Genomic DNA, 15,387 nt, shown 5'->3' with positions numbered 1-15,387 from the left:
AAATAACTACTATAAATGGGCCGTGGTCCAAAGTCTATGATCATGTAAAGTAAAGTAACCAATGAAACAAAACCATGACTTCTGAATAACTCTTTTTACTGTAGTATATGAACACTATAAACCATGACTGGAGCCGCTGTGAAGTGACTATCAAGACAGGTGAATTTTCATTATATCCAAGCCAAAGGGTGTAGCTTGCATTACACGACTATCTTTGGCTGTGGTATACGTAAAAAAGGCAGAATGCAAAAGCTTCGGGTAAACCAGTGTGATGAAGACCAAATATAAACCGCCAACACAAACGCCCGAGAAATCCAAGTCCAAAATTTATCCGAACGACATGTCCGTGCAGCCTCTCATGATACTCCCAACCAAGAAGGCTTAAAAAAAGGTGCAATAATAACAGATTCTTCAAAAATCACTGTACATCCATGTGTTTCGACGCAATATACCCACGTCAGGCAGCGGCTTCATCGATGATGGCATTTGTATCCTTCATGACGAAGATCTCCTCTAATTTACCAAGCCCGAGACCGCTGCTATCATCGTCATTTTGTAGGAGGAGACCTTGTTCGTTGGCCAGATGGAGTAGGCAAATGAAGCCGTATGACGTACTGATATCACGAAGTGTCTCTGGGGCATAGACTGATTTAAGTGAGTTCATGATTTCAGTGAAGCGCAAGTGCCCATCTTTGGCACTTTCTAGATCTGAAGACAGTCTAGGGCGCTTATGCATAGGAGTCGGTGTTGGCGGGCCGTCATCATCGGTTTCATGGTGCTCTTTAGGCGAGATAGCCATAGCACTGGGTTGATGGTCAGAGTCCATTGCGGATATAAGCCGCTCGCCCATGCCTTTCCACATCTCGGTCTTGAGCCGACGAACGTCAACTTTCTTGGCAACTCGTGCGTATGCGACGTAGTCGGGCCGTGCCCTCCGACCACCTTGCGTTACTAGTTGCGAGCCGAAGCCTCCAGCACCGCCTTGAAGTTGTGAGCCACCAGGGGTCGCCCCCACCATGTTCAGTAGTGCTGTGAGCCCTGTGGCTCCACCTGCGTCTCCCGCAGATGCACCTGGAACTCCACCAGGTGGAGGAGACAGCATTTCCCTAGCATCCGCGAATGGAAGATTGTCATCGTCGTCTAGATCAATGCCGTGCGGGAAGGCAAGTCCGTCGTCGTCTGCAAAGAAGTTGGCATCATACGCTCCAGGAGCCCCCTCATCATCGCCAGCATGATCCTCAGTTTTGTGGTTCGCCCAGAACGCCTCATCCATCTCTCCATTTCCGGAGGTCTGTTCCTGGCGTCGCTGGTTGAAGTTCCGCAGTCCACTTAGTTTTCTCGAACCCATACGGGCCTTTGGCTTGAGGAATAGTCGGAGCAACTGTCTGGAGTTGAAGTGTTTATCATCTGGGAGTAGATTGCGGCCTTTCGTCTTCCACTGGGTCTTGGGAAGGGATATCGTAGAGTTGGAGCTGGCTGGGGTATAGATCAGTTCGGCCACCGCAGGGTCGAGGGGCGCAGAAAAATCGATTTCAAATGGCTCCTTTTCTTTTCGCTGCTTGGGGGCCGCGCTCGTGCTGTTTGTAGCAGCATTCTCTTTGATCCGTCGAATTTTCCAGTGTTCAGGGCCGGCCCAGTTCTTTTGCAATGCGTTATCAAAATAACTGAGAATGTTTTCGTGGTCCCGGGTGCTTGGTTTGTGATTCAGTGATATGGCATAGGCGTCGTCATTTTCGAGGCCAGCACCATCTTGAGCTTCTTCACCTTCCATATCCACACGGTGCACCTTAAGCATTGGTTCTAGAGCGGCTTCCCGAGCCCATGCCTCGCCGCCGCCACCGAACCCAGCATCATCACTGAGATCAAAGCCAGCCAAGCTCCCATCATCATCATCAAACCCAACAGCATTATCGTCATCTAGCATGATTCCAGATGCGTCATTGGAAGGATGTCCGTCATCATGACCTTTTTCTTGCCGCCAATCTTCAGGTGCTTTTAGGAGAGGGATATCCAACGAATTACTAGGGTCACCCAGGTCGAAGTTCTTTAGAGAAGGACAAATATCCTGTGCATCAAGTCGATCGAGATTCGGAAAGAACCTGCTAGCCAAGGGAGCAATGTCTATTTCGACACCCCCTTCAAATGTATCATCGCGATCCTGTTCGGCAGGTGGTTGTGGTGTAGAGCCGGCTTCTTCCGGTGCCTCAGATTCTGCTCTTGCGCCGTCTGTATTCTGAGAAGTTTCCACGGCATCGTCGCTACTGTCGAATACAATACGACCATGCCCATCAATGGATAAATGGTTTAAAAGTAGACCTTTAGCACCGCCTTCGTCGAAATCCGCAGATGCCTTTTTGAACAGCGGATCGACCGAAAACTCGAGTTCAAACTTTTTCAACTGAAGGGAAGCAAACGATGGAGCGAGTGTAGCCTCATGCGCACGCTAGCATTAAGGGTTTTGTCAGTTATTCTAGTTCCAACGTTGTTAAGCTGTAATTGAGGCCTTACCTTCCTACGTGGCCTCCTGTTGGTACCCTCTTCACCGTCCTCCTCGTCTTCAGCCTCATCCCCATCGGTCTCGGTTTCGCGTGCTTTCTTATCCCTGCTATCGGCCAAACCACTAAGCAATTTCCCGGTTTCGGTAGCCACGCTATCAACTCTGCTTGTATAGATTTTCACGCATCCATCCAATGTGCAACTAGCCTTCTGAAAGTTCACGCTGTCTCCTTCCTTTAAGAGCGACATGTCATGGAAGTAATCAATCAGGGCAAAGTTCCACGAGTTCGTGGCGTTGATCTTGTTGTCAGTGGCCATCTTCATCCACTCTTCAAAATTGGCTAGAATTGGTACACGTTTCATCGGTGTGACTCCTCGGCGTCCGTGTACATCACTATCCCGATGGCGATGGCCGGAGCCTTGGGGTGTTGAAGGGCTCAAGCTCCCACGATCATAAGTAGTGTATCTGCGAGGCGGCATAGGCGTTTTGACTGCAGCCTTTATTTGGTCCATCTGGCGGTCATGTAAAGCCTGGCGGGCCCCCATACGGGCCGCCTTCTCCCCAACATCATCGTTTAGCGGGATCCTAAGAGCATCCGTTGGCGTCGCTTCGATTGTAAGAAAGATCTACAGAGGGACGAACGTACTTTAAAGGGGAGTTTTTCTGGGGAGTGCCGGCGCCATTGGAGCGGCGGTGTTTTGCGACGCGGGGCATCTTGAATGGGCCCCTCGTTCTCCGATAGCAACGATAGTAAGGGGGCTTTCAAGGTCGACAGGCGCAGTCCTTGCGACACGGCGAAAGTCACCGTGACTGAAAGCGAGCTGAGTACGAGAGCAGGTGAATGTTAGACTGCTCAGGGGCAAGTTTTCGATCGCAGCATGATCTTGTGGGATTTGATGCGGTGCGCTGAGATGGTGCAAAAACCAAGAGGAGACCGTCAACAAACAAGAAAGTGTGGTACCACTGTGCCACAGTAACCATCTAGTCACGTGCCTCTAACTAAGCCACGTCTACACTTTGGCCTGGCACAGCCACAACCATAGCCCCGGGCGTGACATCACAGCATCGGACACGGGCTGCCAATCATCACCTTCGAGGCTGCTTTTGCATGTAATCTCTGTATCCACTACTCTTCGTGCTTTGGGTTTCTTCGTTGCCTAGTAGACTTACTCTAGAGTAGTCTAGACTATTTCTACTTATCTGCTTGTATTCTTGCTTTATCTCTTCTTGGCCTTCTTTTTTCCTCCACATTGGACTCCGCGCTCACGATGAACCGGTCGCATCGTCCACCATGCTCGAACTGACGTCCCTGTTTCCCTTAACTTCGGCTCGTCGGAGGCGCTCATATTCAGTCAGGCCCTTCTACTGGTCTCTCGCGATCTTCACCATTCTTGCGACGTTCAGTTGGGGATTCCGACTATGGAGCAGTCATTCTTTCGCTCCAGGCATCTCCAATCCCTCGGCTGGTCTGCTCTTCAAACGGGAGGGTAAAATAGAGGTACTTTGATCCCAGTCGGTATACTGCTCACAAAAAAATTGCTAATGCATGATCTATAATCTCTACAGTGCCGCCTGGTCCGCAACGCGAAAGATCAATGTGCATTTGTCCGCTTGAATTGCTCAGACGAGGAAGACGGCTTCTTTTCGTACCTTGAATTATACTACTGTGCCCTTACAGATGCGAAGCCGGTCGCATTTATTATTATTGTACTTTGGTTATCTCTGCTTTTCAGCACGATCGGGATCGCAGCAAGTGACTTTCTGTGTATCGATCTAAGCACCTTGGCCAGTCTCCTCGGCATGAGTGAAAGTTTGACCGGTGTCACATTCCTTGCCTTCGGAAATGGAAGTCCCGATGTTTTTTCGACTTTTGCGGCCATGAGGTCCAACAGCGGTAGCTTGGCTATTGGAGAGCTTATTGGAGCGGCAGGTTTCATAACTTCGGTGGTTGCTGGCTCAATGGCGCTGGTTCGCCCATTCAAAGTCGCTCGCAGGAGTTTTGTTCGTGATGTCGGGTATTTTGTTATTGCGATAAGTTTCAGCATGGTTCTCCTGGCGGACGGTCGCCTTCATGCTTGGGAGTCAGCTACCATGGTGGCGCTATATTTCTTCTATGTCTTGCTTGTTGTGACGTGGCATTGGTACATCGTTCGGCGTCGTCGAGTGCAAGAAAGGACTATGGCTGCTCGATCACATTTCCATATTCCAGACAATCAGGAGTTGGATATCGAAGAAATAGAAGATGATGATCCTGGAATGGCATCCGAATCAACCAGTCTTTTGCGCGGCGCGACTACCGAAGACTTCAACGCTCTGGAGAGTGCTGAGGGCCCGGCATGGGCAGATGCCGATGAGGACGACGAAACTCGCAATAGACATCTTGCAGAAATTCGGAATAACATGCGCGTATCGCGGCCTTCGGCGCCGAGGCGCAATACTTTCAATCCCATAAGGCCAAGCTTGGTTGGTGCATTGGAGTTCCGGTCTGTCCTCTCTTCTTTAAAACGATCCCGAAGCCATAATAGGAGCCATTCAATTGGTCTTGAGAGATACTCAGATGCACCGGATAGTGCACATGGGTACCGTTTGCAGTCAGACAATATCTCCATAGCGTCCCATCCGCAGAGCAGCCGCAGCCATGCTAACGATTTTCTTTCTCCTGATTACGGAACTAATCGAGCTCGAGCTGTATCAGCAAACGATGCTGTAGGTTTGAGATTAGATACCAGCCTCTTCACTGGTGAAGCTGCATCGCGACCCAGATTAACCGTGAGCAGACCGTCTATCGATGATGGATCTAGCACAGAGGTTTCGCAAATTCTTGAGTCTCGGCATGGCACAGACTCGACGAAATCACCTACATCTAGCGCATTTTCGTCGCGCAGCCCGAGCCCGAGGCCCGGCTCCAGCATACAAAATTCTACTTTGCTTGCGCCTCCCGATGCTTTCCATTCTCTCAACTATTCTGAAACAGCATCTGATTCGCGCTCGACGTTACAAGTATCCCCGAAGGGTACCAAATACCCTACAGAACGGCAAGATAACAACTCATCCGGCGCATCCAGTCCCTTCCCCTCGTTTCATGATGTTCCTGGGTCGCCATCATCTAGGCCTCCAAGCATTCGCCTGCCGGCACCATTCAGCCCAATAGAGCCGCTACATATCCACGAAGGAGTTGACATTCGCAGTCGACATACGTCCCCGGTTAGTTGGTGGCCTCGCTCGCGATCTCTGCTGCGGTTGACCCTGTCTACGCTCTTTCCAACCTTGGATGGATGGAAAGCCAAAACGGTCTGGGAGAGACTCTTAGGTGTCGTCGCAGCCCCTAGTGTGTTTCTTCTTACAATAACGCTTCCCGTTGTCGACCCTGCACCGCCTGAACCTACATCAGCTCCCGTTCCCGTCATCGTGACTTCTACAGAAGATGACTCGAACTCAATCACGCCAATTGTGCGTCTGCCTGAAGATAGCCCAACCTTGAAAGCTCATTTTCCGGCCTCTGTTGCAGAACAGACAGTTGCAAGCCAAGACAACAAATTTCAGCTGGAAACAGGACGGCAGCGCTACGACTCTGAGCTTCCTGCCGTACAGGATTCTGCCCCAACGGCCCGAGAGTGGTATCCGTGGCTGGTCTATGTCCAGCTCTTCACAGGTCCCCAATTCGTAGCTTTGATCGTTTGGTCTGCGATAGACCCGGATTTGACGGTACGGACCTTCCTGCTTCTTGCACTATGCGCTCTTGTCTTCGCCTTGGTATGTCTCGGCGCTCTCCTCCTCAGTGAGCGCCGAGACCGCAGCTCTGTACGTCACCCACCAGCCTCATGGCGCCCGATTCTCGCACTGCTGGGTTTTATTGTCGCCATTTTTTGGATTGCAACTATAGCCACGGAAGTTGTTAGTCTCCTCAAGACTCTCGGAATCATTCTCAATATCAGCGACTCCCTCCTCGGTCTTACAGTTTTTGCTGTTGGAAATTCGCTCGGAGATTTGGTCGCCAATATTACCGTTGCCCGCCTTGGATATCCAGTCATGGCTTTGAGCGCCTGCTTCGGTGGCCCCATGCTCAACATCCTTCTTGGAATTGGCCTTGGTGGTCTATATATGACCCTACATTCTAAAAAGGCACGAACTAGCGCAGACGACATCACCTACGACATTACCGTTTCCAAAGTCCTTGTCATCAGTGGCGCCACGCTTCTGACAACTCTAGTAGGATTACTGATAGTAATCCCTTGGAATAATTGGCGGATGGATCGGAAGATTGGCTGCGGTCTTATTGTCCTTTGGTGCGTTAGCACGTTAAGCAATGTTGTTGCTGAGCTTGCTACCTGAATCAATAGAGCTTGGTGAAATCTTGGATAGACGCTTTTGTCACTTGTTTTCTTTCCCATTATTCGTTTTGCGAAACGTTTCCCGTACATAGCATGTAGGATATAGTTTGGACACGATTAACGAGTATTCTTACGAGTCTGACATTATACACATTGACTGTTATCCGCTTAGATAGGTTAGTGATTTCGATACCCCTGAAGTTTTGTATTCGGCCATTTGACATACGTGTACCAAGGTAAGGCAACAGGGTGTGTCCGAACCATCCCGTCAGATCAACAATGATGTACTCTATCTGTGAATATGTGCTCGAAGAGGTGCCAGGTCTAGCGACTCTGGACTACGCGTGGCGCAACCGGCGCGGGAAATAACCATAAGGACCCATTCATTCGTGGCCTGCGGCTCATGAAAAGATCGTCTTTGTAATAGGTAGACAAACGAGTGTAGGAAGAGAAGATATCCATGTAAGAGGGTAGAGATGACGCTGCCCTTCAAAAAACTCGCTCAGTGGTATAACTCGGAAAGCATACATGTATCAACATCAGCATAAACAGAGGCATGACATACAAGATTGGAGAGGATAGTTGGTAGCTATATAGCCAGTGTTCATTTGAAAAACATCAACAAGGAAAGCGGCAAGAAAAGACAGGCTAAATTAGGTATCTTGTAGCATATGGTCCGCCCAAGGCCAGTCAGGCTTCCACCATCAGGTTTCAATTCCCATCAAATATGTACGTTCAGTCCCGGACTCCAGCCGAACTCCAAGAAAGCAAATGTGCGCCGACATCGATCCACTTCCCATGGATTCCCCGACCATGTCCAGAGCAATCTTCGCCGGGCGAATTTTTTTTTCATCAATTTGTTTTAGGGGTTTCCAAGATCAAAAAGCTGCCAGTGGTATTTCCGTGGAGAGCTATATACGCTATTCAACGTACTAGCTACTGGCGGGCTCCTTGAGGAAAGCTCGGTGTCATTGGACTGGCATAGGCGATGGGGATCGGCACAGCTTCGTATGTTCTCTCTCCTGGCGCAGCACCCATGTGCTCCTGGGGAGGAGATGGCGTAGGAGCAGGGGCAGAGGACTCCTGCTGTTCCGTCTTTGGGGTGGCGTGCTGCACGCGGATGGGCGGCGGCTGGAGTTGAAAGGTCGGTTGGGGTCTCGTTGGCGAAACAGGGGTAGCAAACTGGGTCGGCGTCGCCTCGCCCTTCTCTGCTGAGGAGTAGGGGTCCTGCATCGCTGTTGAGACCCATGGCGACTTGGGGCTCAGGGGGTAGCCCGGGGTGTTGGGCGCCGATTGGAGTCGTAGTTGAGCTAGATACAAATCTGACCGTGCCTTGTCTCGGCGATCCATGGACTTTGCGAGCTTTCGCTTGGACCAGAATCGGTAGAAGACAACGGCGTATATGAGAATTACCAAGACTTCAACGACGATTTCAATGACGGCGCATACTAGTCCCCAGTCCTGTGAGATATTAGCCACTGTTACGGACCTCTGTATGGGATTTGAACTCACTTGTAGGCGGCACAAGAGGGGGTAGTCAATATCATTTGCATATGCTGTAGACCGGAGATTGCCTGTCACGCATGACCAGCCCCACAGATCCTGGTTGTTCCCGTTGGATTTGGAGTTCTGATATATGGCGGCCACCACAACCCATAGAACGAGAGTAAATCCAAAGAAGCCCACCGAGAATATGGAGTAGTAGACTGCAACCTTCTCCGCACGTTTATAGCCGCGCTTTTTCCATGTCCAGAAAACACCCAGACAGGCGACCAAGGATAAACATGCAGTTGCTAGAACCAAATACTGAGGCCATGGGTTTGTACCAACAGCCCAGGGTGTGGTGCCGCTCCTTGAAGGCAGGTTCTTGGTTGTGTGAAAAATGGTCAGGGTTGTAGCCAGGATGGCGAGGACAATGATACTGCAACCGAAACTGACGAAACGAAGGAATATCTTGGCCACTCTAACACGTACTTTGATAGCCTGGTAAAAGAATACTTATTAACTCTGAGCATGGTATCGACACAGTAGTGAATTGTCTTACCAAGTCTTTCGCATTCGCTTTCTCTGCTTGCTTCTCCTGCTTCTCTACATTGAACTCTTCCCGGAAAGTCGGACTAAGAGGATTCAGAGTGCGAGCGGGCGTCCCTGGTACTCTTAATGCGCTCTTCAATGGCGAGGCCGGTGCAACATGATGAGGTACATGCTGTGTGGGATCTTGTGCATTCACGTATCCGAAACCCACGTCGGAAACATCAGGCCGGTTCTGAGAGTGATTCGGAGGGTCTGCAAATGGTGACCTGCTGTGCTCGGCGGCAGTAGGTGAGATTATTGCAGTCGCTTCCGCAAATCGGGCCGACCGAGGACTTCTCAAGGGTGCGGCCAATGTTTCAGAAGAACTATCCTGAACACCGACAGGTGGGGGTTGCGGTGATGAAGCCATTGATCTTCGGTTGTTGCCACTGACGAATTCCCTTGGGGATGTTGGCTCGTAGGTTTGCGGCGAATCGTTTCGACTTTCACTCGAGACGGACATTGGTTCTATGGTGTAAGAGAGTACGTTCGAAGAAAAGTTGCAATGATTATGAGCAAGATGCGATGAGAGCCAGCTCTCAGCCTTGGTTCGACTTGCGTTTGATTTTGAAGATGTCAACGGCCGAACTTGTGCTGGGAACTGAAACTGAGCAGGCAAGTCCACTTTAGGCGAGCATGGGCATCGAGCTGGGTGTACAGTGTCGTCCAAGGAAGTGCGTACTAGGCCAGTGATGTACAACAGCCTCGTATGCTATCAGGCGACGGTCAGCGGTGAAAAGAAGGCTATAGGCGAGATATATGGAAGGAGGATCGGAAATCCAGGCTCGACGCACTCGTTTTTTCTCAGAACAACACAGTCAACCGAGTAAGATGGCTCTGGGAAACTGTCAGCTTGAAGTTGAAGGAAGAGACCTGGGGCACGGACCTTGCTCGAAGCAGGCCTCTATCTACCAGTGTGATTATAACTGGCCTGTGTTTGAAGACCTTGGAGAACGAGCGGCGAACCCTGCGCTGCCTGTACCAAGATGCAGACCAGTGGTCAAACCCAGAAGGAAAGTTGCGTTGAAAGCAAGAGGAGAGACAGAGAAGAAGCAACAGGTTGCTCGGGAGCGGCGTGACTGCAGCGATTATCTATGATGGGCGACAGTCACGCTCTCACAGCGGGGCCATCCATCTCGAACACCATCCCATCGGCCGTGAGAGATGGGAGTAAGCGCCCAGCAATATGCAGAGACACCACGAGAGCGGCAATGATTGGGCGATGTCGAAGGCAGTATTCAACCTAGGATACGAGCAGCCGGTCAGACTGGCTGGAAGAGGTGATGGAGCAGGGTTGTGACTGGGCGGCTGGCGCATCACTAGAGCAGCAGCCCTGGTCTATCACAGTGGGGAGGGCCGCAACTCAACCAGACTGCAGACGGCACCAAGCCGTTTAACCTCTCAGTCCGCACGCCTTCGATGCATGGCTGTCACCCGACGAGCGAATGAGCGATGCAGACTGAGCTGTTTGGTGCCTCTGCTTAGCGCCGGGGTTGATCGCCTTGGGGCCAGCCAACCACACGCCATGCAGAACCGCTGCCATCGTGGAGGGGGGGAATTGGTCGTTGCTTGGTGAGGCCATTCGGGATGCAGAGTTGGCTGACTCCTGAGAGAGAGGGTCTAAAGATAGACTCGACTTGATTAATGCGAGCGGGCGGAGTCAAGACCGAATTATACTGAAGATAAAGCCCGAAGGGTCCCGATGGATGCTATGATCTTACGGAATAGATTGTGGAGGTCAATCTCGATGCCTGAGCATTGAGGCCATCATATATGTACGCACTCCGTACAAGGCTTACTGCAGGAATCTTGCACTTCCACGTTGCCGTGTTTGTCTATCAACATGCCAAAGACATTGCTTGAGCTACTTTCATTCTATGCTAGTACGGAGTAGTGTAATTGTCCTGAGGAGTTACCTGGGGTCTAACTTCTTGGCTTCACACTTTGACAACTTGCCCATTGCTGAATCAGAAGTCACAGCTATAAATATATATATACCGCAGGGTTATGGCTATAGTACTGTAAGATTAAATGTGATCCTATTAACCGACCCTTGCGGGAGCTTTACACCAAAATGATGGCAGCAGAATTGATCAATACAACATAAATACACGGCTTACTAGCACCATATGACTACAGCAGCAAGATTGAATGACCAACATCAACTGAACTGCAGTGTAACCGCGAGATAACGTGTCTAAGAATCATCCACATCTCGCATCGGTGAGGAGACCGCCTCACGTCGAAATACTTATAGAGACGGGTACCGCTGTCTTATGTTCCAGAATCCCTCGTAGGAAGATGTTGAACCCAAAGAAAACAGAGATAACGCGGGACGCGAGGAGCTGCAACTTACAAGGCTTGTACCTACTCATGAGGCTTCCAAAGGCCCGGTTGGGGTCTAGAGTCTAGACACAGCCCCAGGCCGCTAAGCCACCTTCAATATTTTTACAATTCGAGCAGAGCCCCGACAGGCTGACGGACTTCACTTTCAGGTTTCAGAATGGAACACCGCCTCATTCCCTGGTTTTGTGAGTGTACGTACAGAGTACACCGTACTGTATGTCCGTTGATCGCCAGCTGTCGCACAGAGGTCTTCTTGTCCCACTTGGAGAAAGCAGGGCAGCGGTGGCTCAGCTGGGCTGTGGCCCGCGACGTCGGGAGAATACTTACATCTGTTGCCTTGACCAGAAACTGTTCGACTTCGCCTTCACATTTATCCAATAATCATGCTGCCAAACGGAGCTCGTGATTGGAAAGAAAGCCACTGTAGCTGAGGTACATAGAAACTGGCAAACATTGGGGACTGGTTGACGGCCTCGGGATACATAGACTACATATGGACGGAGAAGTAGAAACATAAAAAATATGCCTTCTTCACACATATGTGTTGAGAAAAGGCTATCCTGCGTTCCTGGGCCAGCCTTTAGTATGGTAGGCGGTGTACCTGCTGAGCCGCTGACAGGATACCTAGGCCATGGTCGGTCTTCCAACCTCCTCTTCGCGCGCATCTTGATTTGTGAGTCCGGCTCGCATCCAGTTTCAACTTTTCAGGCATCCTGATTCCTGCGTCTTTTTCTTTTCTTTTCTCTCTCCACAATCCCCCGTGCCCCCGCCCCTTTGCGCCTTTCAGAAACGCCATCATCTGCAGACCCATTCTGCCTCGACCCAAACAGTCCGTTCCGTTCTTCAACCTTGACGTACTACTTTTACCAATCTATGCCGCGCAGCCCAGCATCAGCCCCAATTCCTGTTCATCATAGTGCGTCTATCATTCCCTGTGGGATACTGTAGCTGTTCGTCTGTCATGCACCCTGTTCTCTCTTGTGAGCCTCCTGTCCATGTCCCAGACTCGCATTGTCAGTCGCTCTTGGACTAGACTCCATCATACCTGTTTCTTAACAACTGCTCTGAATTCCATTTTCAGTATCTCTTACTTACCCATTGACGGTAATTCAGATACTGAACCTTGTGGGATAAGTCCATGAAATATTGTTCGCTGCGACTTCTGCCCTGCAGTGCAGCCTAGTTGAGCATCCCGATCTCGCCGCGTTCCCGCCACGATCTTTGAAGCCTTCCCACCCGATGGGTTGAATCTACGATCGGGTTACAAGCTTCTGATCGAGAGGGGAGAAAAGCATTTTCAATCCTGCTGGCGAAGCTGATCAGCTGTCCTTACTCTTCCGCGGACTCATCCTCTTGGTTCCTGAGCTCGAATTGTTCTAATAATATTGCGAAGGCTGAAAGTCCCCGTCAGCTTGCGCCACACTAGGTGAGCGCCCCACGCGACAGCGCCTCTCTGAGGCATCCTCCCCATCCCCTTACCTTTCTGGCTCTTCCTTCTCGAATGTATTCTCCTGTGAATTCATGGTCCGTTATCATCAGCATCTCCCAGTCAATGTGCCGTCAACCGGCTTCATACAACTTTATCCGCCGCGCAAAGACACCTCCATCTCGCTAACATGACTTCTATTTACCTAGCCCCTTCCTATAATCATCCATCATATCGAGGTAGTGCGAAAGATCCATTACCTATGGCCGCGTTGATGCAGTCGAACAACGAGCCCGTCGCCATCTCCAACCCGTTATCCGCCCCGTCCAATCCGATTACATCGAGTACTCCGGACTCCGCTGCCTTCTTGAAACATTCCAAACCTGACTCGAATCTCACCTCGATTGCCAGTGCGGGGCTGAACGTCACACGTTCCAAAGACTCCCTGCCAGCTATGTCGACCACAGCAGCACCTAATTCTGGCTCCGCGGAACGGTCCCTCGAACCGCACAGAGAGCCAGATCAGAACAGCTCTCAAGTTGCGCGCGAAGCCCTCGGCGCAAGTGAAAAGCAGCAGCATAGCTCCGCTAGCGACTCATTAGGCATGCACTCCGATCATATGCAAGTGGATTCTCATCCTGTCGCCGGCGAAGCAGGCGAATCAGTGTTCAGCACGGCCGAAAACGGTACTTCTTTAATGAACAGTTCGACCGTAGCGAGCCCTGGACCCATAGAAGACTCAGTCTCGCAAGACGGTGACCAGCCGCGTCATCGAGATGACAATGATTTGCATCAAGACAACAACAAGGCCTTCTCCTACCCGATGCCCACGGGGAGTTTCAACGACCCTCGACGTGGTCTCAGTTTACCGAGCTCTGGCCTAAGTAAGGCTGGCCAAAGGTCTCCGTCAACTAAGAAGCATCGCTGTCCATTTTGCGCAACAGAATTCACACGGCATCATAACCTCAAGAGTCACCTGCTCACGCATAGTCAAGAGAAGCCGTTTGTATGCACGACCTGTCAATCGCGCTTTCGGCGGCTTCATGATCTCAAACGACACCAGAAGTTGCATACTGGCGAGAGACCCCATATTTGTCCCAAGTGCGGACGCAGATTCGCTCGCGGTGATGCCCTTGCGCGCCATAACAAAGGCCAGGGTGGATGTGCTGGGCGTAGGGCAAGCATGGGAAGCTATGCACCTGAAGACGAATATGGCGATGCCGCAGCTGCCGGCGCTGAGGATGCTATGGACGGCCTTGTTTACGCCGAGCCGGAACGCATGGATGAAGACGATGAGCGCCGTTACAACATGCCCAGCATAAAGAAACACGATGTACCCACGGATTCCATCGGCCGCTCCAACAGTGTAAGCAGCTACCAAGCGCGTCAGTCGAGCACATATCCCCCTATTGCTGCCAGCAGACCGTCCCCCGGTGGACTCTTCCCTCCACCCACAAGCCATGGTGGCTCTAGTGGTTCCCCTTCACCTATATCCCAGTCTGGCAATATGACGTTCCCATCGGCAAACCAAAGTTCTGGCCACTCTGCCTTTGCACCACAAAACATGACAGAAAGTCCCAGGCCGCTTTCACCGAATGCTCTATCTTCCCACCAATTAGGGCAAGGGCCGGAGAACGGCATCCAATTGCACCATCGCGCTCACTCCCCGGGCCTTTCCCACCCGTTCTCACAACCAACGTATAATCGCACCGGACCCTCTCAACCGCCTCTTTCCAACCATTCTGCGCCAAGCTTGGGCCTTCCACCACCTCAGCCGGGGGCACCCCAACTTCCCCCGCCACCTGGATTGGGTTCCTCGGAGCCTCGGTTTTCGCTTCATTCACAGAGCTCCGTGCAGCCGCCTGCTGTCGCTGCTAAACATACTCCATCGCACAGCCATTCGAGTAATCACGGTGGTCCGCTATCTTCCAAAACAATTCCCGAAACAGCTTCAGCCAATAATGTTCATCCGTCTCACGATCCGAGCCTTTTTGATCAGCAGCGTGATCGTGAAGAAAAGCTCTGGGAGTACATCCGTTCTGTTCACGATGAACTAAGCGGGCTCCGGTCGGAAGTGGCCGCTCTCAGAGCGCAGGTGGCAACGTCAAGTGTGAATGCACTGACTGCGACTAGCTCTGGTGTTACACAGTCATCAATTGAGGCAGGAACCGCAGGTGCGGTGCAACGGTAGTTTTCAACTGCCCTTCGGGTCCGCTGTTTAGTGACTACGCATCCCTGCAAGGGATTGGCCGCAAACCTAACACTTTGACCAGCGGTTATTGTTTTTTTCTGTGCACGATATATTCATCCTACATGTGTTCTTATCCTGATGCCGTTGATGACATGATTGTATTGTCCAGGGGGGCTTTTTTTTTTTTTTTTTCACTTTCGTGCTTGGCGTCCTTGCTTTTATTCAGACACCCGGTGTTTGCGAGATTTATCTTTGTTGTTTCTGTTAAAATACCAAGGGTATATTATCCATCCACGGGTACGAGCATTGTATGGTGCTTCTAGGGATATCCTGTTTCTTTTCTCTCTTTGGCGAACCATGGGTTTCTTCTCAACTCCCCCTCTCTGTCACCCTACATGATTCTCACTGCATTAATACGGAGTATATGTCTTGTTTAATATCCTGATGAAGTGAGCAAACCGTTTGCACTTGGCGAACGTTTCTCTAGCGAGTCCGACTGGTGCACGTGGTTGTATGTATGGGC

The 15,387-nt window shown here is 51.0% G+C and overlaps 5 protein-coding genes across 5 annotated transcripts; 3 read left to right on the top strand and 2 right to left on the bottom strand.

The window, feature by feature from the left end:
- Positions 1-93: 93 nt before the first annotated feature.
- On the bottom strand, positions 94-3,422 carry BDW74DRAFT_143275 (condensin subunit BRN1). The gene is made up of 3 exons (XM_073722851.1): positions 3,144-3,422; positions 2,509-3,082; positions 94-2,443 (listed from the first exon to the last, which is right to left on the bottom strand). Exons 1-3 carry the CDS (start codon positions 3,209-3,211, stop codon positions 458-460), a joined length of 2,628 nt encoding a protein of 875 aa, XP_073590339.1. The 5' UTR covers positions 3,212-3,422; the 3' UTR covers positions 94-457.
- A 235-nt stretch (positions 3,423-3,657) lies between these two features.
- BDW74DRAFT_10810 (sodium/calcium exchanger protein) lies at positions 3,658-7,153 on the top strand. Its single transcript, XM_073721694.1, has 3 exons — positions 3,658-3,995; positions 4,064-7,004; positions 7,070-7,153. The coding sequence occupies exons 1-2, from the start codon at positions 3,789-3,791 to the stop codon at positions 6,827-6,829; spliced, it is 2,973 nt and encodes a 990-aa protein (XP_073590338.1). The 5' UTR covers positions 3,658-3,788; the 3' UTR covers positions 6,830-7,004; positions 7,070-7,153.
- Positions 7,154-7,729: 576 nt separating this feature from the next.
- Positions 7,730-9,512, bottom strand: BDW74DRAFT_10771 (uncharacterized protein). The gene is made up of 3 exons (XM_073721681.1): positions 8,873-9,512; positions 8,341-8,811; positions 7,730-8,289 (listed from the first exon to the last, which is right to left on the bottom strand). Exons 1-3 carry the CDS (start codon positions 9,362-9,364, stop codon positions 7,765-7,767), a joined length of 1,488 nt encoding a protein of 495 aa, XP_073590337.1. The 5' UTR covers positions 9,365-9,512; the 3' UTR covers positions 7,730-7,764.
- Positions 9,513-10,637: 1,125 nt separating this feature from the next.
- BDW74DRAFT_143271 (uncharacterized protein) lies at positions 10,638-11,170 on the top strand. The gene has a single exon (XM_073722850.1). The coding sequence runs from the start codon at positions 10,779-10,781 to the stop codon at positions 10,977-10,979; it is 201 nt and encodes a 66-aa protein (XP_073590336.1). The 5' UTR covers positions 10,638-10,778; the 3' UTR covers positions 10,980-11,170.
- A 1,765-nt stretch (positions 11,171-12,935) lies between these two features.
- On the top strand, positions 12,936-14,864 carry BDW74DRAFT_165018 (C2H2 zinc finger protein; the record flags this gene model as incomplete). Its single annotated transcript, XM_073726367.1, has 1 exon — positions 12,936-14,864. One exon carries the CDS (start codon positions 12,936-12,938, stop codon positions 14,862-14,864), a length of 1,929 nt encoding a protein of 642 aa, XP_073590335.1.
- Positions 14,865-15,387: the final 523 nt, after the last annotated feature.

The sequence above is a fragment of the Aspergillus multicolor genome (genome assembly GCF_047715735.1).
Source record: "Aspergillus multicolor strain CBS 133.54 unplaced genomic scaffold BDW74scaffold_1, whole genome shotgun sequence".
Classification (NCBI taxonomy): Eukaryota; Fungi; Ascomycota; class Eurotiomycetes; order Eurotiales; family Aspergillaceae; genus Aspergillus; species Aspergillus multicolor.
The sequence above is the reverse complement of the archived record's forward strand: the minus strand, read 5'-3'. Positions and strand labels throughout refer to the sequence as shown.

Coding starts and splice junctions, on each gene's coding strand:
- BDW74DRAFT_143271 (XM_073722850.1), top strand. CDS start 10,779: ATGCTAGTACGGAGTAGTGTAATTGTCCTGAGGAGTTACCTGGGGTCT.
- BDW74DRAFT_10771 (XM_073721681.1), bottom strand. CDS start 9,364: ATGTCCGTCTCGAGTGAAAGTCGAAACGATTCGCCGCAAACCTACGAG. Junction 8,812..8,872: donor AAGCGAATGCGAAAGACTTG/GTAAGACAATTC, acceptor TTCTTTTACCAG/GCTATCAAAGTACGTGTTAG. Junction 8,290..8,340: donor CCCTCTTGTGCCGCCTACAA/GTGAGTTCAAAT, acceptor AATATCTCACAG/GACTGGGGACTAGTATGCGC.
- BDW74DRAFT_143275 (XM_073722851.1), bottom strand. CDS start 3,211: ATGCCCCGCGTCGCAAAACACCGCCGCTCCAATGGCGCCGGCACTCCC. Junction 3,083..3,143: donor CAGAAAAACTCCCCTTTAAA/GTACGTTCGTCC, acceptor GGATGCTCTTAG/GATCCCGCTAAACGATGATG. Junction 2,444..2,508: donor ACAGGAGGCCACGTAGGAAG/GTAAGGCCTCAA, acceptor CCTTAATGCTAG/CGTGCGCATGAGGCTACACT.
- BDW74DRAFT_10810 (XM_073721694.1), top strand. CDS start 3,789: ATGCTCGAACTGACGTCCCTGTTTCCCTTAACTTCGGCTCGTCGGAGG. Junction 3,996..4,063: donor AACGGGAGGGTAAAATAGAG/GTACTTTGATCC, acceptor TAATCTCTACAG/TGCCGCCTGGTCCGCAACGC.